Source organism: Pavona decussata, unplaced genomic scaffold, assembly GCF_977016875.1.
Source record: "Pavona decussata unplaced genomic scaffold, jaPavDecu1.1 SCAFFOLD_207, whole genome shotgun sequence".
In the NCBI taxonomy this organism is placed as follows: domain Eukaryota; kingdom Metazoa; phylum Cnidaria; class Anthozoa; order Scleractinia; family Agariciidae; genus Pavona; species Pavona decussata.
Window position 1 is genome coordinate 645,977 of NW_028145612.1, and position 25,052 is coordinate 671,028.

General features: G+C 40.2%; 4 protein-coding genes and 2 pseudogenes across 4 annotated transcripts in view; 1 reads left to right on the plus strand and 5 right to left on the minus strand.

The window, feature by feature from the left end:
* The window catches only part of LOC146460746 (uncharacterized), a 110,633-nt gene that overhangs the window by 13,252 nt on the left and 72,329 nt on the right, over positions 1-25,052 (plus strand). The window contains exons 2-4 of the mRNA XM_085087537.1: positions 2,248-2,396; positions 15,419-15,567; positions 15,780-15,884. The gene's annotated coding sequence lies outside the window, so the exon portion shown is untranslated. The remainder of the gene's footprint in view (positions 1-2,247; positions 2,397-15,418; positions 15,568-15,779; positions 15,885-25,052) is intronic.
* Positions 3,009-4,109, minus strand: LOC146460749 (serine/threonine-protein kinase pdik1l-like). Its single transcript, XM_085087795.1, has one exon. It carries the CDS (start codon positions 4,065-4,067, stop codon positions 3,096-3,098), a length of 972 nt encoding a protein of 323 aa, XP_084943921.1. The 5' UTR covers positions 4,068-4,109; the 3' UTR covers positions 3,009-3,095.
* On the minus strand, positions 6,073-9,997 carry LOC146460750 (serine/threonine-protein kinase pdik1l-A-like; annotated as a pseudogene).
* Positions 11,588-12,577, minus strand: LOC146460751 (serine/threonine-protein kinase pdik1l-A-like). The gene has a single exon (XM_085087630.1). It carries the CDS (start codon positions 12,575-12,577, stop codon positions 11,588-11,590), a length of 990 nt encoding a protein of 329 aa, XP_084943756.1.
* LOC146460752 (serine/threonine-protein kinase pdik1l-A-like) lies at positions 16,160-17,708 on the minus strand (annotated as a pseudogene).
* Positions 19,242-22,048, minus strand: LOC146460753 (serine/threonine-protein kinase pdik1l-A-like). The gene has a single exon (XM_085087661.1). The coding sequence runs from the start codon at positions 22,008-22,010 to the stop codon at positions 21,042-21,044; it is 969 nt and encodes a 322-aa protein (XP_084943787.1). The 5' UTR covers positions 22,011-22,048; the 3' UTR covers positions 19,242-21,041.

A 25,052-nucleotide genomic window follows, 5' to 3' on the forward strand; every position in this document is an offset into this window, starting at 1 on the left:
ATTTTTGTGTCTTTGTCAATTCATATATGCGTTTGAGAAGCGACAGATGCGTAATCAAGGACAATTTGCATAAGCGGGTTGAAATTTGATATGCCAAAGGTCTTCATCAACATGCTGTGAGTTTTAGCAATTTTTGCGTTCAAGTGTGTTTTTCGGCAAATGATTAATAGGAAACGATATTATTTTACGTCAGAAAACATTTGTTTAATCATTCCAGTTTAATATGCAGTTAATTTTGGAAGCCAACGATATTTATTTATCTACTGCGCATTTTAAACCGCTCTAGGAAAAAGTTAATTTATGCGAAAACTATGGAAACAGGACAGGAATCAAAGGGTTAAAGAATGATACTTGCCATTCATAAGTTCAGTATAGATTAATTAATAGTTTCTGTTACATTTTATGCCCAGGTTTCAGATTAGAACTTTGCTTTCAGTACTTTATGTTTAGAACTTTGCTGCATTGCTTTCAGTACAAAGTTGTGGTTCACGTTGTAAGATTATATAATGTATTGTTTATGTTAGAATAAAGTTACAGTTCTCTTCTTACAAAATGTTTGTGGTAAACGATACCAGCTTAATCTCAATCTCACCAGTATTCTGTGCAACATTTTTACAACCATTTTTTTTATCTCTATCCTATTTCCACTCTTCCCTCTTCGTTTTCATTTCAGTCTTATTTCCCTTTTCTTCAATTCTTTTATATCACATTTCTATACCAGTACTGCAGTAGACACATGCAGTCTGAGACTGCCTATTTTTAATATTCTCTAATGTTGCGCGAGGACTGTGTCAAATTTTAACAAGTGTTGTCGTAGAAACAGAGAATTCAGTTGGGTCCTCATGCCGTACAGAGATTTCGAATTTTGTTTTTCGTTCATTTGATTTCTCGAGGAAAAATTTTAGCTGGCCGATAGTAGCTTAATCACTTACTGTTTGTAAAATTCACGAGTCATACTCATACAAAGTAGAATGTAAAAAGTTCAAGAAATTGTTTCATCACTTTCTTTTACACTGAAATGTTCCGACGAATAAAATGTCCGAAAATATTTTCGTCCGACCAGCAACATAGCCAGAAAATTTCGATTATGTTTAGGTAAATGTGCAAATGCGCATGCGCTAACTGTAAGCGGCGAACTGAATGGCCAACCGTATGACTCCATTCGCCATGATTACAAATTGACCAATTCAATCTGCGAGTTTTTGAAATTCGTTGGAACAACATCGGCTGTAAAATCTACAATCGTGTAGGAGTTATCTTTGATGCACTCTTCACTTTGTTGTTTTGTGTTCAGTTGTTTTTGGTCGCCATATCTCCTGTACGATTGTTGTGTTGTGAACTTCAACTGTCCAAGCGAAACTGTTTTCAATGAATTTAACATGAGTGATTTGTTGTATCCCCTCAGAGTGTTAAGTCCGAAATTTCGAGAAAAAACGTCCGAGATGTGCCAAGAAATCGTCCGAAAGTTTTTAGTCCATAGTGTATCCAATTTTCGGACGAATATTTTTTGTTACTGAACGTTTTCCTAATGGAAGGAACGGGCAGTGCCAGCGTTTGTTGTTTGCTTCGTTGGATAAGCATGATAATGGCAGTCTCGCACCCTTGTGGGGCGGCTCACTAAGAAGATTATGATAAATTTTGGGTCCACTGGTGAGTCTGAGTCTGACCAAGTCAACATTACAAATTGACTTTAGAATTTCTGTCATAGCACATTGTAATTACATACTGCAGATACTATACTGTTGCTTATACATAAGACTTATTGGAATTCTGATTACTAGCGCTTTTACTATAGCTAATATATGTTTCGATTGTTCTTGTATTTTTATTTTGTATCTGACGGAAATACAGAAACTTATTCTTCCCGTAATCAGCTCTTTCAGCTCAAAGCCTGGAACTAAACGTATTCCTCAGAAGGTAATGTTCGAAATCCTGATAGATTTTACTACCCGATGTGATAGTCAAAATGTCTGAATTTATCTCGCTAAAGCTTGCACCACTTCTTGATAAACAATTTTTCAGCAAACTTGAGGGCTCTGGTTTATAGCTAAAGGGTGCTTTTCCGTTATATTCTTTTGGCCCTACATTATAACTTTGACTTTATCTCAGTAGTGTTTATATTGGGGTTGTACTCTATTCTGCGCATGTATTTCCTATGCGTTCTGAACAGTGTTTTCTGTTCTCGTATTTTCGCATTGTAAGCATGCGTGGCCGTGGAAATTCATTCTTTTTGTTTTTCATTCACAGATCTCTTGGCGAGTCCAGTGAAACGTAACTTCAAGAATTCCAGATTCACCACACTTTCTCCCGACGTTGAACCGGAGCAACGCTGGACGTCAAGTTTTATAGTACGGAGGAATTTTATTCCATGGACGAAGCTCGTTACGACTTCTAAGGTACGCGAGAAGTAGCTAATTATAGCTGGAGCCCTTCGGAAATCAGAACACAGTCAAAACGTACACTAGCACAAGTTTATTATATCTCCAGAAATAATCAAGATGTAACTAATGTTTACAATTAATTTCCTTACGTACTGCATGCTGTATGGGTACGTGATACTTCACGACATCTAAAAAAACCTAACCTGAAACAATTTCCTGACAGTCCTAGGAACGTTTGCTTCTACGACATAACAGATCTGGTAAGAAATAACACACACAGCAAGGCGACATACCTTATTTAAACATGCCACTCTCACTCTCACAAATCTTATTAGAAAGAGTCCCACTCGTGGTACTGTTTTAAAGGAGAAATGCTCTTTGTGTTTTTTTCTTCATCCATTTCCGATGTTGACAACCATCTCCCTTCAAATGTAAATTTATGAAAGGAAATGTTATTAATAATTAACAGCTTTTTTCTCTCCCCCAAACATAATTTCGTTTACTAAAAGGGGTGTCTTCATGCAATCTTTAAAGAGATCTTAAACAAACAACGAAAAAAAAATTACCGAGAAAATAGAGAATTATGTATTTGGTGCCGTGGAGGCATTGAGGCCTTCAAGGCCCTATTTTAAGTCTGGGTCTGGACTAAATCTGCTTACAATCTCAGTCGCTTTGAACTTAACTGATCTTCGCCTCTAGAGACAAATGACATAATTACGAAATCGGGATTAAAACATTGGATGTCTCCTTCATCCAGAATTGTATTTCTTCTGCTGTATTCTCTAATGTTTGGTAAACCTCTTCAGCGCTTGGTCGATCATCTTCGTTGCAGTGCAAAGCTTTCAGAGTTGCACTTTGCATTTGTTTTGACCCTTGCGCTCGACTTGAAAATTTAGTTTTGATGCTTGGTAATACTACCATTGCAAACCCAAGGGCATCTTTCCCTCCAAAATGTGAAGGAGCGAACGCACCATAATACTTTTCTTCGCCAATCGTGACAAAATCCCGCTCCAGGATCGCAAAAAAGAGCGCACCAAGGGAGAAGACATCGGCTTTTTCTGTGTAACGGCCCTTGAAAACTTCAGGTGCCATCCAGTATGGAGTACCAATTTTTGAGTTCATGTAGTATTTTGTATAGCTGCCCGGCCATGGATCCTCGCCTAGTGGAGTGTTGATTTTGAGTGCGAGGTACTCTCGAGCCAGGCCAAAGTCGGCTAATTTAACATCCTCAGCCGAGGTCAAGAGCACATTTTCAGCTTTCAAATGTCGGTGAACCACTTCTTGTGAGTGAAGGAAGGCAAGCGCTGCTGCACATTGTTTCATCCATTTGAAGTTTACTAAGTTACTACTCGGTCGAGCCAGGCGTTTGTTTAAATTGCCACCAGCGCAATACTCGGTCAAAATCAGCATGTTGAGACCTTCAGAACTACGGTATTGATCTGCTCCTATCACTTCGATCAAATTCTCATGAGTGACTTGATTCAATGTTTGAACTTCGCGAATAGCATTGCAAATTCGCGATTGATTTACGCACAGGACATATTTTAACGCGAACTCTATGGACGTCCTGTCGTTTGTAACTTTGTACACGACACCGAAAGCCCCCTCGCCAAGTTTCTGCCCAACTGTGTACACTTCATCTTCAACTTCAACCTTTGTCAGCTCGCTCTGCACTACTTGCATCATTATTACTCTGTTTATCAGACAGTATTGACTCTTCTTGTACCAGGGAAGAGAATAAATGTCATCAGTCGTTTATTGGCTTCGTAAAGCGGAAGTGTGGTTTCTAAGAAAACGCTCTCTGTTTTCTAAGAAAACTGGCGGGGGAGGAATAGGGGTGGGGGAGATTGTGAGTTGTGCGGGGAGGGGCAGGGTGGGTAGTTGTATGGTTTTTACGGCGAGGCCTGGACAGTCGTAGTTTTGCAGCTTCGATCAATCTGTTGGTTAGGGAATTTAATATTACCAATCGGTTATTCGTTTCGCCAATCGGGAGAGTGGTTTGTCAGTGAATAAAAAGCTCTCGTTTTATCTGGCGGGGGAAAGATGGAGGTGTGGGTACTATGAGGTGTGAGGGGAGAGGTGAGTGAGTAGTTGTAAGATTTTAAACCGAGGTTGTGATAGTCGTAGCTTTGTAGCTTCAATCAACAGATTGGTCATACAGTCCCTAAACTGATCGAGTAATCATCCATGAGCATATCGGCGCAGCTTTTTTCAAGCCGGTCATAGAACTAGCTAAAATCCTTTCGGACTATGTGGGTTGATCAGCTTGTCCAAAATGCATAGTTTTCTGATGAAAACAAAAGGCTTCAAGGAACTTCCAGGAAAGCCCCCCACCGCTACAAGATATTTGATTAAGGAGACGGTTGAATTAAGTCAAGCGTTTTTTGAGTTAGTGCTGTTAAAATACTACCACCTATGCCTTATACAAGTTTATTGATCTGGAAACATGCAAGTTATAAAATAATACGAAATGTTCTTTTTAGTTTTGCATTGTCAACGTCTTTTACATCGCCAGGAAAGCATTGAACATTGTTAGTAATTTCACCCAGTTAGCATTTCAATTTTAAACTTTACATGGGATACACTTGTCACTTCTCGAATCCGAAGACCCCTCCTGTGAAAGAGTAGGTGACTGTGTAATCTACCCACGTGAGAAAAAATATCAATTTGTTTGAACAATATATTTTTCAGTTTTGGGGAAGGGGCTCCCGGACTTGGGTAACTGCGTTTGGATTTATCCAACTAAACGCCAAGTGAAAACTGTGGTACCTTATCTGATTAATCTGCACCGAACCCAACGAAGCTATGTGTAATTTAAATCTATCGACGTAAGGTCTGCCGAGAGCTTCTGTTAACCAGGGGCCGGTTCCTGAAAGGTGTGATAACTCTATTCCAAGGATAAGTGTGCCTTATTCCAGGAATAAATTTATCCCCGGAATAAATTCTGTTCCTGGAAGAGGGAATAGCACTTTTCAGGGAATAAATCTGGGATAAATTTATTACACCTCGCGAGGTGGCGTGATAAATCGCTATTCCAGGGATAAATCTACAAAAACAAGATGGCCGACATGTTGTTTGGTTGTCTTGCTGATGCAAGACGAGCCAGACCGCGGTGTTTTAGGCTTTTTAGTGCACATTTAGATGAATACTTAAGCGAGAAAGACATCAAGTCAAGATTCCGTTTTGGTAGACTCCATAAATTACCTTGCCGATTTGTTTGCGATGATCTAGCGAGAAACACCGCTCGAAATCACGCACTTTCCCCACTCGTTCAAGTTCTTGTAGCCTTACGTTTCTTCGCACTTGGAAGTTTCCTAGAGGTAATTGGCGATACATTCGGGCTACCAAAATCCACGGTCTCGCGATGCATAACTGCAGTATCACAGGCTTTGTATTTCCCTGTATTTTTTCCCGCGAACTATTTTTAGTAGCAGCTCACGGCTGGTTCGCAGACAAATGTACAGACAAATGTATGGAAAGTTCGAAACACGACTGGACGCTTTCTGTCACAGCTACATCCCTCCAATTTTGTTCTTAAAATCCTTTTTCTAGTGCCAAAAGTTTCCAATTCATGAATTTTTCAGAAGTGATGTTTTATGAAAATTATTTGACATCGGATTTCCATACAAACACTCTTATTTCAAGCCTGTTTGCCTATCCGTCAAAATGGCGTCGAAAACCATGATAAGGCCTATACGTCGGCCTTTTGGGTGTAATGACCATCGAACACCTTAGGAGCCATCCAGTATGGCGAGCCAACCTCAGTGTTCATGTAGTACTTTGCCTAACTGCTCAGCCATGAGTGATTGTCTAGTTGGGCGTCGGTTTCGAGCAATGTACTCTCGTGCCAAACAAAAGTCAGTTAGCTTTACATCCTTCTCTGCTGTCAAGAGCATGTTATCAGGCTTTAAATCGCGGTGAACCACTCCACACGAGTGAAGATAAGCAAGGGCATCCGACGTTTGTAGCATCCATTGTAAATTAAGCTCTTCACTGCTTGGTCGGGTAAGGCGCTCGTTTAACAGCACAGTGGTCAGTCAAAATCAACATGTGAAGCCCTTGGGCATCCAAGAACTGGTCCGCTCCTTCGACGGCGATCACATTCTCGTGAGAGAGATCGTTGAGTGTCATAGCCTCCCGAATGGTATTGACAATTTCTGAAGCATCCTCGCATAGTATATCTTTTAAAGCATAAACTCTGGAAGAAGAAACCTCTTTCACTTTGTAGACGACTTGAAACCATTCATTTTGTTGGACGTCTCACAAAAGCTTGCTGCATTGTGTCAGTGACTTGCGCTCTTTGGACGTGAATGTTTTCGACGAAAATATAAAAAAAAAATTGTTGTATTAGTTGCGCGCTTATTCTACGGTGAGAAAGGATTTCTTAGAAAAGCGCGCATGTACCTTATTAGCATATTTCAACCGCTTTTCCTACAATTTCCAATTGCCTACTTGCCCAGCCTCCCTGGTGCTTAGTCAGCTGTCGCAAATTGTATGCAGTAATGACAAACAGTAAAATGTAAATATTACCCATTGTTTTGGACAATTCGTCCTTGTTTTTGCTGACATTGACATTTCTATATTTCTACTCTTTATTGTTGTATTTTTACATGTTAGCCGCGCGCGCTCTTAGCCTTGCGCCGCGCGAGGACTGGACATTAGTTAATTTAAGTCGCGCGTTCCGCGCGCAAGATGGCGCGTGGAATGACATAGACAGGTTTTGAGTTTTTTTTGCTTTTCGCCTCAAAGACAGTGTTCTCTTGTTGCTGGAAAAACAGTGTTTTGTGCTTCCAGTCTTGCCGGAAGCGATTGCCATTAAAAGCCAAGAAATCGTTAAAAACACCCATATATAGGTGGACGTGGATGTACGATTTTAATGCGTTTTAATGATTTTCCTGAAGTCTCCGGTATAACTAGTAAAAGGTCTCGTCGCGTCAGGAATATTGAGAGGTTTTTTTTTAATTCTGTAATGTTGCGTGACCACTGCATGGCTCAAATTTAAGCAAGTGTTCTCATAGAAACAGAGAATTTAGTTAGGTCCACATGGGATACAGAGATTTCGAATTTTGTTTTTGATTCATTTGTTTTCTCGATGAGAAACTGTAGTTGGCCAATCAAAGCTTCTCACTTGCGCAAAATTGTGCGGACCCAGTTCACTGTGTTCATACAAAGTGGACTATAAAAGTTTAAGAAATTGTTTCTTCGCTTTCTTTTACACAAAAAAGGGTTTCGATGAATAAAAATGTCTGAAAATATTTTCGTCCGACCAGCAACATGGCCAGAACATTTCGATTATGTTTAGGTAAATGTGCAAATGCGCGTGCGGTAACTGTCAGCCGGGCTTACGAAACTGAATGCCCACTGATATGACTCCATTCGCCAGGAAAACAAGTGACCTATTCAAACTGCGAGTTTTTTAAATTCGTTGAAGCAACATTGTTTATAATTACTACAATCGTGTAGGAGTTTTCTTTGATGCAGTCTTCACTTTGTTGTTTTGTGTCCAGTTGTTTTTGGTCGCAATATCTCCTGGCGATTGTCGTGATTAGTCCGAAGTTTATCCAATCGTCGGACAAATAATTTCCGTTTCTGAACATTTTCACAATTAAAGGAACGGGTTTTTCATGCACTTAAAAAACCTAGAGTGCCAGCGCTTGTCGTTGGATATGCATGGTAGTAGAAATCTCGCACCCTTGTACGGCGGCTCACTAAGAAAATTATGATAAATTTTTCGGTTACGTCCACTGGTGAGCCTGAGTCTGACCAAGTCAACATATATTACAAACTGACGTTAGAATGTCTGTCATAGCACATTGTAATTACATACTGCAAATACTATACTGTTGCTTATACATAAGTGTTACTGGAATTCTAATTACTAGCGCTTTTACTAATATATGTTTCGATTATTCTTGTATTTTGATTTCCTATCTGTCGGAAATACAGAAACTTATTCTTCGCGTAATCAGCTCTTTCAGCTCAAAGCCTGAAATAAACGCATACCTTAGAAGGTAATGATGGAAGTCCTGATAGATTTTACTACCCGTTGTGATTGTCAAAAATGTCTGAATTTATCTCGCTAGAGCTTGCACCACTTCTTGATAAACGATTTTTCAGCAAACCTGAGGGCTCTGGTTTATAGCTAAAGGGTGCTTTTCCTTTTGGCCCTACATTATAACTTTCGCTTTATCTCAGTAGTGTTCTACATATATTCAGGTTGTTCTCTGTTCTTCGCATGTATTTCTTACTCGTTCTGAACAGTGTTTTCTGTTCTCGTGAGTTTGCATTGTGAGCATGCGTGGCCGTGGAAATTCATTCTTTTTGTTTTTCATTCACAGATATCTTGTCGAGTCCAGTAAAACGAAACTTCAAGAATAGCCCTTTTCACGGTTAACTCTGCTCATTTGAATTACAATGGAATCTAGCATGTATGTGAGGCAATTTCGGGCTATTTTGTAGTTTTAGCCCCAAATTGCCTCGCATCCACGTTGGATAACATCGTAATGCAAATGAGAAAAATCAACCGTGAAAAGAACTATTGCAGAATCACCACCTTTTCTTTTGACGTTGAGCCAGAGCAACGCTGGACGTCAAGTTTTATAGTTAAGTAAGAAGGAATTTAATTCCATGGACGAAGCTCGTTCCGACTTCTAAAGTACGCGAGAACTAGCTAGTTATAACTGGAGTTTGTCGGAAAGCAGAACACAGTCAAAACGTACACCAGCACAAGATGTAACTAATTAATGTTTACGAAATTAATTTCCTTAAAGGAGAAGGTCATTCCAAAATGGCACCTTTTATCCTTTCATCAATAGAAAGGTAATGTAAACATTAGCTTTTTACCGAAGTTTCAGCCTCCAAAGAGCTTTCTATCCTTATGAAATCCTTGTTCAAAGTAGGCCAAAAATCGTGCACGGTCGCCGCTATTTTGGAATGTATTTAGCAGCCTGGCGATGCTTGCGTGACGCCATTGAGTTTAACCTGAAGTTTAGCGGGAAGCTTGAACACTCGACTCGTTCTTTTGCAGTTATGCCTTTTTGTTCAGCACCGTATTGCTCAAATAGATCTCAAAGGGACAGCAAAAAGGTATTTCGTTCCATCGTTTACCAGTAAAAAGAAAAAACTTGGCAAAGCAGTGGGCGAGACAAAAAGTTTTTGCCAAAAGAAGAACACTTGCATGTTTGTTCCGATCACTTTACTGATGACTGTTTTGAAGTGGACCACCGACATAATCTCCTCGGTTGTAAAACTCGCAAAAGAAAGAAAAAACCAGACGCAGTTGCAACTATTATGTAAGGTTTCATATTCAGCAATGATTACACCCACACACAAAAGAAATAAATAAACGAAATAGAAAACAGAGCAAGAACTCGTCGTATCCTGATACTGGTTGACAAAGTACCTTTAAGCTTGTTTTCTGACTTCGGTTCTTCAACACAACAAACGCACTCTCTTGCGGTCTTCCGCACTTCGCATCTTCCGCACAAGCACCAATTTGAGTTTAAAAGTCTTTCTGCACCCTCGTTTTCGTTATCAGAGCCATTGTTTCCTTGGTCAACGTTGCCTATGTAGGCAACGTTGACCAAGGAAACAATGGCTCTGTGTGTACTCTGCATGTACACGCTCGGGCTCGAAACGATACGGCTCAGCCATTTTCTCCAAACTCGCCCAAATTGCCTTGGTAGGTCCCGGAATCCATCCACAAAACGGCTAGAGAGACAACTTCACTCGTGTGCCTTTAAGTCTGCTACACAGCATGTTTGGCGACTCAGTCAGCATGAAACCACCACTAACCTCTGTTTTCTTTCAGAGGCTTGCACCTACCCACATTCCAGCTTAATGATGCCAGAATGGGGGCTTCTGCAGAGGAAAATGGCTTGAAAAACACTTATAAAGCGACGATTTTACCAGATTCGTGCTCGTGCACTCGCTCGAAACAAGCAACAACTGTCACTTGCATCAAGTGACAACTAGCCTGAGCCCACAGTTCCTTAAGACTGCAGATATTTTTATTTCATCTCCATTTATGGAGAAATTGAGTGGTTCAGTCTATTTATTGCCAAAAAGTCATTGAAAAAATAGCACAAACCTAGGATTCAAAGGGTTAACATGCCGCTTGAATTGATTATGACTAATCAATTAAGTGTTTTTACGTCAAGAATCAACCACCTCTACTTCCCCTATTTGAACAAATTTTGATTTATTCAATAGATTCTTGAATAAACAAAAAGGCTAGGAATCTATCCAATTGGTATCCAAATGTGGAGAATGTTTCATAGAGTTTAGTATGTTAAAATTAACAAATTACTAAATGAATACAATGACAAAAGACATTCAAGTATAAAGATGACACCTGTCCAAGCAAGTCCGAAAGAAAAATGAGAGTGTTGTTTATAAAAATCTGTACGGCGATCTAATTTACCCAAAACCAAAAGCGCTAAATTTTCAGTCGCTGATTTAGTATGTATTTCCTAATACAAGCGAAAAATCTTTGATAAAGGATATGAGAGTAATGGTCAGGAGGAATTCAAAATATCACAAATATTGTCTACAAACCCAATAACTTACCGATTAGTCGATTTGATGGGAGAAGAAATTAAAGAAGCTTTTATGAAGAATAGATTCAAATCTATATCAATCCATATTTCGAATTTAAAAAGTTATTCTTTAAGATTTGAAGAAAAGCCGAGCGCTCGTCAAATGGAGCGGTTATATTCAGATATTTAATTCGTGGGTTTCACTGAAATATTTGAAAGAACTATGAAAAACTGATTTACATAAGAGAGCGACATACCTTATTTAAACATGTCCCCCTCACTCTCACAAATCTTATATCATTCGTTTTCAGTTGAAAACAATAATTATAGAAAGAGTCCCACGCGTGGTACTTTTTTTTGTAAGAGAAATGCTCTTTGTGTTTTTTTCTTCATCTATTTCCGATGTTGACAACCACCTCTTTCAATTGTAAATTTATGATAGGAAATGTTATTAATTATTAACAGCTTTTTTCTCTCCTCCAAACATAATTTCATTTACTAAAAGGAGTGTCTTCATAACTCTTCATGCAATCTTTAAAAGGATTGGTTCCGTGGAGGCATTGAGGCCTTCAAGGCCCTATCTTAAGTCTGGGTCTGGACTAAATCTGCTTACAATCTCAGTTGCTTTGAACTTAACTGATCTTCGGCTCTGAAGACAAATTGACATAATTACGAAATTTGGCTAAAAACATTGGATGTCTCCTTCATCCAGAATTTTATTTCTTCTGCAGTATTCTCCAATGTTTGGTGAGCCTCGTCAGCGCTTGGTCGATCATCTTCGTTGTACTGCAAAGCTTTTAGAGTTGCACTTTGCATTTGTTTGGACCCTTGCGCTCGACTTGAAAATGCAGCTTTGATGCCTGGTGATCCTACCATAGCATACCCTAGGCCAACTTTCCCTCCAAACCATGCGGGACGCACAAATGCACCATAATACTTTTCTCCTCCAATCGTGGTAAAATCCCGCTCCAGTATCGCACTGAAGAGTGCACCAAGGGAAAAGACATCGGCTTTTTCTGTATAACGGCCCTTGAAAACTTCAGGTGCCATCCAGTATGGAGTACCAACTTTTGAGTTCAAGTAGTATTTAGTATAGTTTCCCAGCCATGATTCCTCGTCTAGTGGAGTGTTGATTTTGAGTGCGAGGTACTCTCGAGCCAAGCCAAAGTCGGCTAATTTGACATCCTCAGTCGAGGTCAAGAGCACATTTTCAGGTTTCAAATCTCGGTGAACCACACCACGTGAATGAAGGAAGGCAAGCGCTGCTGCACTTTGTCTCATCCATTTGAAGTTTACTAAGTTACTACTCGGTCGAGCCAGGCGCTTGTTTAAATTGCCGCCAGCGCAGTACTCGGTTAAAATCACCATTTCGAAATCGTCATAAACACTACAAAACCAGTCTGCTCCTATCACTTGGATCACATTCTCATGAGTGACTTGATTCAACGTTTCAACTTCGCAAATAGCATTGCGAATGGTATTGCGAATTCCCGATTGATTTACGCACAGGACATACTTTAACGCGTACTCTTTGGACGTTCGGTCGTTTGTAACTTTGTACTCGACCCCAAAAGCCCCCTCGCCAAGTTTCTGCCCAACTGTGTACACTTCATCTTCAACTTCAACCTTTGTCAGCTCGCTCTGCACTACTTGCATCATTATTACTCTGTTTATCAGACAGTATTGACTCTTCTTGTACCAGGGAAGAGAATTGATGTCATCAGTTGCTTATTCGCTTCGTAAAGCAGAAGGGCGGTTTCTAAGAAAACGCTCTCTGTTTTCGTTTAAACAAACTGGCGGGGGAGGGATAGGAGTGCGGAAACTGAGTTTTGAGAGGAGGGGCGGGGTGGGTAGTTGTACGGTTTTTACGGCGACGCCTGGACGGTCGTAGCTTTGCAGCTTCGATCAATCTGTTGGTAATGGAATTTAATATCACCAGTCGCTTATTCGTTTCGTAAATCGGGAGTGGGGTTTGTTAGTGAAGCGGTTTATCTAATTAATCTGGCAGGGGGAAGGGGTGGGGTATGGGGACTATGAGGTGTGAGGGGAGAGGTGAGTGGGTAGTTGTAAGCTTTTTAAGCCGATGTCGTGATAGTCGTAGTTTTGTAGCTTCAATCAACAGATGGTTGGACGGTCCGTAAACCGATCGAGTATTCATCCACGATCATATCGGCGTAGCTTTATTCAAGCCGCTCCTAGAGTCAGCTAAAATCCTGTCGGATTATGTGGGTTGATCAGCTTGTCCAAAATGCATAGTTTTCTGATGAAAACAAAAGACTTCCAGGAAAGCCCCCCTCTGCTACATGATATTTGATTAAGGAGACGGTTGAATTAAGCCAAGCGTAGTTTGAGTTAGTGCTGTTGAAATACGACCACCTATTGCCTTATAGAGGTTTATTGATCTGGAAATATACGAGTAACAAAATAATACAAAATGTTCTTTTTGGTTTTACGTCGTCAACGTCTTGTTCATCGCCAGAAAAGCATTGAACATTCTTAGTAATTTCATCCAGTTAGCATTTCACATACACTTGTTACTTCTCGAATCCGAAGACCCCTCCTGTGAAAGAGCAGGTGACTGTGTAATCCAACCACGTGACAAAAATTATCAATTTGTTTGAACGAAAGTTCAAGTAAACAATACATTTTCAGTTTTGGAGAAGGGGCTCCCGGACTTGGGTAACTGCGTTTGGATTTGTCTCAACATGACTTAAAGCTCCTACTTAAATATTAAACGCGAAATCCAACAAAACGCCTTAAACTCATAATTTAACCGCTTTTCCTAGAATTTCCAATTGGCTTCTTACCCAGCCTCCCTGGCTCTCAGCCAGCCGTCACAAATTATATGCGGCAGTGACTGAAAGAAAACGCAGCAGTAAAATGTAAATACAGATATCTATGTATAGCTAGACTTGGATGCACGAAATAAATGCGTTTTAATGACATTCCTGAAGTCTCCGGTAAGAGGTCCTCTTCGTCTTGAATATTGAGAACTCTTTTTTCGGTTTTAAAATTCTCTAATGTTGCGCGAGGGCTGAGTCAAATTTAAACCAGTGTTCCCGTAGAAACAGAGGATTCTGTTGGGTTTTTATGCCATACAGAGCTTTCGAGTTTTGTTTTTCGTTCATTTGATTTCTCAAGGAAAAATTTTAGTTGGCCAGTAGCTTGAAGCTTAATCACTCACTGTTTGTAAAATTCACGAGTCATACTCATACAAAGTAGACTGTAAAAAGTTCAAGAAATTGTTTCATCGCTTTCTTTTACACTCAAAATGTTCCCACGAATAAAATGTCCGAAAATATTTCCGTCCGACCAGCAACATAGCCAGAACATTTCGATTATGTTTAGGTAAATGTGCAAATGCGCATGCGCTAACTGTAAGCGGCGAACTGAATGGCCAACCGTATGACTCCATTCGCCATGATTACAAATTGACCAATTCAATCTGCGAGTTTTTGAAATTCGTTGGAACAACATCGGCTGTAAAATCTACAATCGTGTAGGAGTTATCTTTGATGCACTCTTCACTTTGTTGTTTTGTGTTCAGTTGTTTTTGGTCGCCATATCTCCTGTACGATTGTTGTGTTGTGAACTTCAACTGTCCAAGCGAAACTGTTTTCAATGAATTTAACATGAGTGATTTGTTGTATCCCCTCAGAGTGTTAAGTCCGAAATTTCGAGAAAAAACGTCCGAGATGTGCCAAGAAATCGTCCGAAAGTTTTTAGTCCAAAGTGTATCCAATTTTCGGACGAATATTTTTTGTTACTGAACGTTTTCCTAATGGAAGGAACGGGCAGTGCCAGCGTTTGTTGTTTGCTTCGTTGGATAAGCATGATAATGGCAGTCTCGCACCCTTGTGGGGCGGCTCACTAAGCAGATTATGATAAATTTTGGGTCCACTGGTGAGTCTGAGTCTGACCAAGTCAACATTACAAATTGACTTTAGAATTTCTGTCATAGCACATTGTAATTACATACTGCAGATACTATACTGTTGCTTATACATAAGACTTATTGGAATTCTGATTACTAGCGCTTTTACTATAGCTAATATATGTTTCGATTGTTCTTGTATTTTTATTTTGTATCTGACGGAAATACAGAAACTTATTCTTCGCGTAATCAGCTCTTTCAGCTCAAAGCCTGGAACTAAACGTATTCCTCAGAAGGTAATGCTCGAAATCCTGATAGATTTTACTACCCGATGTGATTGTCAAAATGTCTGAATTTATCTCGCTAAAGCTTGCACCACTTCTTGATAAACAATTTTTTAGCAAACTTGAGGGCTCTGGTTTATAGCAAAAGGTTGCTTTTCCGTTATATTCTTTTGGCCCTACATTATAACTTTGACTTTATCTCAGTAGTGTTTATATTGGGGTTGTACTCTATTCTGTGCATGTATTTCCTATGCGTTCTGAACAGTGTTTTCTGTTCTCGTGCTTTCGCATTGTGAGCATGCGTGGCCGTGGAAATTCATTCTTTTTGTTTTTCATTCACAGATCTCTTGGCGAGTCCAGTGAAACGTAACTTCAAGAATTCCAGAATCACCACATTCTCTCCCGACGTTGAACCGGAGCAACGCTGGACGTCAAGTTTTATAGTACGGAGGAATTTTATTCCATGGACAAAGCTCGTTACAACTTCTAAGGTACGCAAGAACTAGCTTGTTGTAGCTAGAGCCCGTCGGAAAGCAGAACACAGTCAAAACGTACACTAGCATAAGTTTATTATATCTCCAGAAATAATCAAGATGTAACTAACTAATGTTTACAATTAATTTCCTTACGTACTACATGCTGTATGGGTACGTGATACTTTGCGACATCTAAAAAAACCTAACCTGAAACAATTTCCTGACAGTCCTAGGAACTTTTGCTTCCACAACATAACAGATCTGATAAGAAGTAACACACACGGCAAGGCTCTGAGGCATGGGCGCATTATGGAACCAGGCCCGAGACTCAGGTGACGATGAATATCATGTTCTTTAACCATCTCTCTTATTGAAAAATAATGCTGTAACACTTGGGCGCTACACTTGCACCCAGATTTCTGTTACGTGCCGGCAAATTATTAATTGATGTTAAGACGGATTGACACAAATTACATTTCCCTTTCAAATTTTAATCACGTAGAAAAGCGTTCCAGAAGAAAACAATGAGAAGCTGATAATGAAAGTACAACTCAGTTCGTTGTAAAACGAAAAAATATTATGCTTTCTTTAAGCGTGATATTCTAACACACGAGTCTATCACGAGATGTTCACATGCACAGAACGTTTAAGTTAAAAGTTGCATGAAATAGCGAAACTTTTGTTTGAAACTACATGTCTACGTTTTTATAATATTTATAATAGAAACACGAAGTGTCCGTAAATTATTTTTCACATTCGTTCCTCCTTAAATCTCGACGTCCTCGTCGATTAAAAATAGTTAGGTAAAGTACTCAGTTTAATTAAGTCATTTTAGTCGTGCACCACATTTGTGATCCCGAATGAATACAAGCGAAAAGCAGAAAGGCATAAAAGGTAGTTACGGATATTAGCTATTTTGGTAGAGTAAATGTGGTTAGACATGTTGTGTTCTTAAGGGTAATGACGCCCTAAAACACATTGAATGAATTATAAAAGCTACTTTCAGTCTTGTTTATGTATAGTTAGCTTTTCAGTTACAGTAAATGTCTAGTTGCCACCTCCTCACTTCGTGGTGTGTTGCAGATAAGCGTTCTCAAAGCTGTCGTTGCTGTTCTGACGGTTGATTTTAAAAATATGATAGTTTCAGTCTTCGAAACACTTGCATGAACATCATAGTTATGGTCTGCGAATAATGTGTTGAGCACCCGGTCGGTCATGTGGGTGATAACTCAAAGCATTTAACGCTGATTTTTGCATCAAGAGACTCCAACCTTGTGCTTGACTTGAAAATGCAATGGTGATATTTGGGCCATGCATGGCCAAAGCTTTACCAAGACCAACTTTGCCGACCGAAGGATTAATCGTGAAGGCACCATAGTACGATTTTCCCATTCACCATTTTGTAATCTCGCTCCTAGATGGCAAAAAAGATAACACCAGGGGAAAAAACGTAGGCTTTCTCTATGTAATGGCCAGTGAACACTTCAGGAGCCATCCAGTATGGCGTGCCAGCGGCTGTGTTAATGTAGTGCTGTGTGTAGGCGGTAATCCATGAGCCATCGTCGCGCTGTACACAGGTTTGCTTGAGTGCGATGTACTCTCGAGCCAAACCAAAGTCGGCCAGCTTGATGTCATTGGCTTCCGTCAAAAGCACGTTTTCAGGCTTAAGATCACAGTGAACCACTCCTTGGCGGTGGAGATAGGCAAGCGCTGCGGTTGCTTGACGAAACCACTTCAAATTCATCTCCTCACTGCTTGGTCGGTTAAGACGGTCGTTCATGTTTCCCCCACCGCAGTACTCAGTCAAAAATCAGCATGTGAAGGCCTTGGGAAACATGATACTGGTCTGCTCCTATCATAGCGATTACGTTCTCGTGAGAGATTTGTTTCACTGTGGCAACTTCGCGGAAAGCATTACGAATGGCCGCTCGATCAGGCTTACATAAAATATATATTTTAAGGCGTACTCTTTGGACGTCCTGTCGTTTTTAACTTTGTACAGGACGCCGAAAGCCCCCTCGCCAAGTTTCTGCCCAACTGTGTACACTTCACCTGCAACTTGAACCTTTATTGGCTGGCTCTGCAAGGGTTGTATCATTTTTACTCTGTTTATCGGACAGAATTTACTTTTCTTGTACCAGGGAAGATAATATATATCACCAGTCTCTTACTCGGTTCGTAAAGCGGAAGGGTTGTTGCTAAGAAAACGCTCTTTGTTTTCTTAGCAAACGGGCGGGGGAGGGACAGGGGAAGGGAGACTGTGAGTTGTGAGGGGACGGGCAGGGTGGGTAGTTGTAAGGTTTTTACGGCGACGCGTGGACAGTCGTAGTTTTGCAGCTTCGATCAATCTGTTGTTTAGGAAATTTGATATTACCAGTCGCTTATTCGTTTTGGATATCGGGAGTGCAGTATCTTAGTGCATAAAAGGCTCTCAGTTTATCTAATTAATCTGGCAGGGGAAGGGTTGGGGTGTAGGGACCGTGAGGTGTGAGGGGAGAGGTGCATGAGTGGGTAGTTGTAAGCTTTTTAAGCCGATGTCGTGATAGTCGTAGTTTTGTAGCTTCAATCAACAGATTGGTCGGACAGTCCGTAAACTGATCGAGTATTCATCCACGACATATCGGCGGAGCCTTTTTGAAGCCGCTTCTAGAACTAGCTAAAATCCTGCCGGACTATGTGGGTTAATCAGCTAGTCCAAAATGTATAGTCTCCCGATGAAAACAAGAGGCTTCCAGGAAATACCCCCACTACTACAAGATGTTTGAGACGTTTGAATTAAGTCAAGCGAAGTTTGAGTGAGTGCTATTGAAATACGACCACCTTTGCCTTATACAGGTTTATTGATCTAGAACTGTGCGAGTTATAAAATAATACAAAATGTTCTTTTTAGGTTTACATCGTTAGCGTCTTGTACATCGCCAGAAAAGCATTTTAAACTTTACATGGGATACACTCGTTACTTCTCGAATCCTAAGACCTGTTACGAGAGATTTCATTTCACTTTAATCCCGGACTTTAATACGTTTGGCAAGCGCGTTTCAATAGCTTGGCATTGAAATTGAATATTTAATCAGGTAGTGAATAACAATAGCTGGTATGTCTTGAAACGAATATTTAATCAACTTGAATGTATCCGCGAGAAGTGTACTTTTCTGTTGCATTAACAAATGTAGACTAGTGATTTACCATTCGTTATGTTACTGGTGTTTTCGCTTTGTTGCGTGAAATTTAGCTGTTTAGCTTTTGTAGTTTTCGGTTTTGGTCGTTCGTTCATTACAAACCAGCATAGAGTTTTCAAACACAGAGCTCTTATTTTATCAAGTTCGACATTTGGCTTGTACACGTGTAAGAGCACATGTACTTTGCTCGATCACGCGAGTCCCTAAAGCCCTCTGTCCTGTAATCTTACGACTCAGCAATTCTTTTGATGAACGTTCTTTTCCGCGAACAAAGTTCAATATTCTTTGTTAAGGATGTAGTCCGGAAAAGTACTCTCCCAAATAAGGAACCCCTAACAATTAAACGCACGTGAAAGTAATACAGTCGAACCTGAATATAACGGCCACCCTCGGGACTTGAGGAACTGGCCGCTTAATACAGGATACTAATACTTAATTTTCAATGGCGCATCATACAAAATCATTTCATGCAAGGATACAGTAGGACAATCAACACTCTTTCAAGCGATCAACACTTTAAACAAAGTTCAGTGCCAACTTGTAACTTAATGGTATAATATACGTAACATTGTGTAAAAGTACTTTGCGGTAAATTTTTCTCTACTCTTCTACGGTATACAGCACTGTATTTCTATGACTTACAGTTCACAATAAAATATCTCATTCCGTCATTTCATAGTTGTTACGTTCGAAGTGGAGTTATGAAGAACTTTATAGTTCATAGACCACTGGCTCGAATGAAAATAAACTTTATATAAATACAACCTTCATCGACGCCATCTTCAAAATAACGCAGGGGTAATTAATAATCCCAAGGAGTATTTTTTGACAAAATAGTAAACCGAAGAGTATTAAAAAAAAAAGACTTTCGTGCCCTCCTTCAAGTGAAGAGAAGCTTAGAAATCATCTGCTACGTCCGATTTACTTACAACCCTAACCGGACAGCGCGATTAAGAAACTTTCGACTGGAGTCGTTTTATACAGCCAAAACACCACATAACATGATAACCACAGTTTGATCTTGGATCGACGTTGTTGGCGTATTTGTTATGGTCCTATGCCTTGTTGTGTATGCACTCTCTAATCCGGCTACGATTATTACTAGTACTAAGAATTCTACTGCACAGGCTATTTCTCTAGACCGTTTCTTATTCACGAGTTGGCTCATGGGGCCCTTTGATTTTGAGTTGTCTGGATATTTCTTCATCGATTTTTGTCAAAATTGTCTCTCAGAAGCAAATTTCTAGAGTTGCTATTTGGTTCTCTCTCCTTGAGATTATCATTAGCTAGTGATGTACAAAAACTGAACTTTTCAGACATTCAACAAACTGTGTGGTTGTACCTGTTTTTAATACCATACTGAGCGTAACAGGACGGGCTGCAGTTAATTTTAAACAAGATATTGCAATTAATATTTCAATCATGCACTAAAGTGGTTGAAAACGTAATCTATGACCCCCAATTCGGATTACTTAAGTTCGGAAGCTCTACCACAGAGCTAAACTGAGGAGCTTGGCCAAGCTCCCACGAGTGTCCTGTAGCTCAGTGAGAGAGCATCGGAAGGTCTTTGGTTCGACTCCTGTTGGGAGAACTTGGATTTTCTTTTTCCGAGTATGCCTTTGTCACTAACTGAAAAATTAATCAATCAAGCGCTTTATTTTGTACAAAAACAGAAATATACGCAGTTGATATTTAGGAATACTGCCAGGGTACGAATAACTATTTTTACTACAGAATAATAGCTTATCTACAGTGTTAAGAAAATCATAATATCTTGCAGTTACCTACAATCGTGGACAAAACTTGTTAAGAAAACTGCGAATTTTGCGCATATATTTCAATCTACTTTAAAGAAAACACCGCCTGGAGAGTACCAAACCTTCACTTCCCCCTCCCCCTAACTCAATGTTGCTTGAAGGCCATTTATGAAGGGGGGGGGGGGGGGCGGGGGGCTGTGTTGTTGATGTATCACTGCAGCGGTCGACTTTGGATATCGACTAAAAGTTTCTTAACAGTTTTGTCCACGATTGTAGCAGCAGTCAAAAATGGCTCGCGGGGATCGGGTGGCCATGGATAAGAGCTATAAAAAGTACTTAAAGGAGTGTCTTCATGCAATCTTTAAAGAGTTATTAAAGTAAAAAATAATTACGGAGAAAAGAGAGAATTATATATTTGGTGCCGTGGAGGCATTTAGGTCTTCAAGGCCCTATTTTAAGTCTGGGTCTGGACAAATCTGTTTACAATCTCAGTCGCTTTGAGCTTAACTGATCTTCGCCTCTAGAGACAAATTGACATAATTACGAAAGCGGGCTAAAAACACTGAGATGTCTCCTTCATCCAGAATTGTATTTCTTCGGCCAAATTTTCCAATTTTTGGTGAACCTTGTCAGCGCTTGGTCGATCATGTTGGTTGTACTGCAAAGCTTTTAGAGCTGCTCTTTGCATTTGTTTGGACCCTTGCGCTTGACTTGAAAATGCAGCTGTGATGTTTGGTAAATCTACCATTGCATGCCCAAGGCCAACTTTCGCTCCAAAAAGTTGACCTAATTGAGACATAAACACAAACGCACCATAATACGTTTCTCCGCCAATTGTGATAAAATCCCGTTCCAGGATTGCAAAAAAGAGCACACCAAGGGAAAAGACATCGGCTTTTTCTGTGTAACAGTTCAAGAAAACTTCAGGTGCCATCCAGTATGGAGTACCGACGTTTGAGTTCATGTAGTATTTAGTATAGTTGCCCAGCCATGAACCATCGACTAGTGGAGTGGTGGTTTTGAGTGCGAGGTACTGTCGAGCCAAACCAAAGTCGGCTAATTTAACATCCTCAGCCGAGGTCAAGAGCACATTTTCAGGTTTCAAATCTCGGTGAACCACTCCACGTGAATGGAGGAAGGCAAGCGCTCTTGCACTTTGTCTCATCCATTTGAAGTTTACAAAGTCGCTACTCGATCGAGCCAGGCGCTTGTTTAAATTGCCACCAGCGCAATACTCGGTCAAAATCAGCATGTTGAGACCTTCAAAACTAAGGCCTGCTGCTATCACTGCCACCACATTCTCATGAGTGACTTGATTCAACGTTTGAACTTCGTGAATAGCATTGAGAATTTCCGATTGATTTACGCACAGGACATATTTTAACGCGTACTCTTTGGACGTCCTGTCGTTTGTAACTTTGTGTACGACGCCGAAAGCCCCCTCACCAAGTTTCTGCCCAACTGTGTACACTTCACCTTGAACTACAGCTTTTGTTGGCTGGCTCTGCAAGGGTTGCATCATTTTTACTATGTTTATCAGACAGAATTTACTCTTCTTGTACCAGGGAAGATAATATGTATCACCAGTCGCTTAATCGCCTCTTAAAGCGGAAGTGCTGTTTCTCAGAAAACGCGCTCTGTTTTCTTAGCAAACGGGGGGGGGGGGGGGGGGGATGGGATAGGAGTGCGGAGACTGAGATGTGAGAGGAGGGGCGGGGTGGGTAGTTGTATGGTTTTAACGGCCACGCCTGGACGGTCGTAGTTTTGCAGCTTCGATTAATATGTTGGTTAGGGAATTTAATATCACCAGTCGCTTATTCGTTTCGAAAATCGGGAGAGCGGTTTGTTAGTGAATCGGTTTATCTAATTAATCTGGGAGGGGAAGAGTTGGGGTGTGGGGACTATGAGGTGTGAGGGGAGAGGTGAGTGGGTAGTTGTAAGCTTTTTAAGCCGACGTCGTTATTGGCGTAGTATGGTAGCTTCAATCAACAGATTGGTCACGCAGTCCGTAAACCGATCGAGTATTCATCCACGAGCATATCGGCAGAGCTTTTTTGAAGCCGCTCCTAGAACTAGCTAATATCCTGTCGGATTATGTGGGTTGATCAGTTTGTCCAAAATGCATAGTTTTCTGATGAAAACAAAAGGCTTTCAGGAAAGCCCCCCACTGCTACAAGATATTTGATTAAGGAGACGGTTGAATTAAGTCAAGCGTAGTTTGAGTTAGTGCTGTTGAAATACGACCAACTATTGCCTTATATAGGTTTATTGATCTGGAAATATGCAAGTAATAAAATAATACAAAATGTTCTTTTTAGTTTTACATCGCCAACGTCTTGTACATCGCCAGAAAAGCATTGGACATTCTTAGTAATTTCACCCTGTTAGCATTTCAATTTTAAACTTTACATGGGATAGACTTGTTACTTCTCGAATCCGAAGACCCCTCCTGTGGAAGAACAGGTGACTGTGTAATCTAACCACGTGAGAAAAATTATCAATTTGTTTGAACGAAAGTTCAAATGAACAAAATTTTTTTCAGTTTTGGAGAAGGAGCTCCCGGACTTGGGTAACTGCGTTTGGATTTGTCTCAACATGGCTTAAAGCTCCTACTTAAATATTAAACGCGAAAGCCAACTAAACGCCTTGTGAAAACTGTGGTACCTTATCTAATTAATCTGCACCGAACCCAACGAAGCTTTGTGTAAATTAAATCTATTGACGTTCTTCAAGAAAAGGTCTCAGCGTTACGTAATTATACAGTAAGATCTGAGAGCTTCTGTTAACCAGGATTCTAGTTTCTCTTCCAATAGCTCTTCTTGAACCTCCGCGGCACTATGAGGTGTGAGGGGAGAGGTGAGTGGGTAGTTGTAAGCTTTTTAAGCCGATTTCGTGATAGTCCTAGTTTTGTACCTTCAATCAACAGATTGGTCAGACAGTCCGTAAACCGATCGAGTATTCATCCACGACATATCGGCGGAGCCTTTTTGAAGCCGCTTCTAGAACTAGCTAAAATCCTGCCGGATTATGTGGGTTAAACAGCTAGTCCAAAATGTATAGTTTCCCGATGAAAACAAGAGGCTTCCAGGAAATACTCACACTACTACAAGATGTTTGAGACGTTTGAAGTAAGTCAAGCGAAGTTTGAGTGAGTGCTATTGAAATACGACCACCTTTGCCTTATACAGGTTTATTGATCTAGAACTGTGCAAGTTATAAAATAATACAAAATGTTCTTTTTAGGTTTACATCGTTAACGTCTTGAACATCACCAGAAAAGCATTTTAAACTTTACATGGGATACACTTGTTACTTCTCGAATCCCAAGACCTGTTACGAGAGATTTCGCGTTTCACTTTAATCCCGGGCTTTAATACGTTTGGCAAGCGCGTTTCAATAGCTTGGCATTGAAATTGAATATTTAATCAGGTAGTGAATAACAATAGCTGGTATGTCTTGAAACGAATATTTAATCAACTTGAACGTAACCGCGAGAAGTGAACTTTTCTGCCGCATTAACAAATGTAGACTAGTGATTTACCGTTCGTTATGTTAGTGGTGTTTTCGCTTTGCTGCTTGAAATTTAGCTGTTTAGCTTTTGTAGTTTTCGGTTTTGGTCGTTCGCTTTCATTACAAACCAGCATAGAGTTTTCAAACACAGAGCTCTTATTTTTTCAAGTTCGACATTTGGCTTGTACACGTGTAAGAGCACATGTACTTTGCTCGATCACGCGAGTCCCTAAAGCCCTCTGTCCTGTAATCTTACGACTCAGCAATTCTCTGAATTCTTTTGATGAACGTTCTTTTCCGCGAACAAAGTTCAATATTTTTTGTTAAGGATGTAGTCCGGAAAAGTACTCTCCTAAATAAGGAACCCTTAACAATTAAACGCACGTGAAAGTAATACAGTCGAACCTGAATATAACGGCCACCCTCGGGACTTGAGGAAGTGGCCGCTTAATACAGAATCACTAAAAATACTCACTGGGCGTGGTTTTCAATGGCGTATCACACAAAATCATTTCATGCAAGGATACAGTAGGACAATCAACACTCTTCCAAGCGATTAATACTTTAAACAAAGTTCAGTGCCAACTTGTAACTTAACGGTATAATATACGTAACATTGTGTAAAAGTATTGTGCAATAAATTTTCCTCTACTCTTCTACGGTATACAGTGCCCTATTTCTGACTTACAGTTCACAATAAAATATCTCATTCCGTCATTTCATAGTTGTTACGTTCGAAGTGGAGTTATGAAGAACTTTATAGTTCATAGAACAACTGGCTCGAATGAATATAAACTTTTTATAAATACAACCTTCATCGACGCCATCTTCAAAATAATGCAGGGGTAATTAATAATCCCGAGGAGTATTCTTTGACAAAATAGTAAACCGAAGAGTATTAAAAAAAAAGAGACTTTTGAGCCCTCCTTCAAGTGAAGAGAGGCTTAGAAATCGTCTACTATGTCCGATTAACTTACACTCCAACAAGACAGCGCGATCAAGAAACTTTCGACTGGAGTCGTTTTATACAGCCAAAACACTCCGCATAACATGA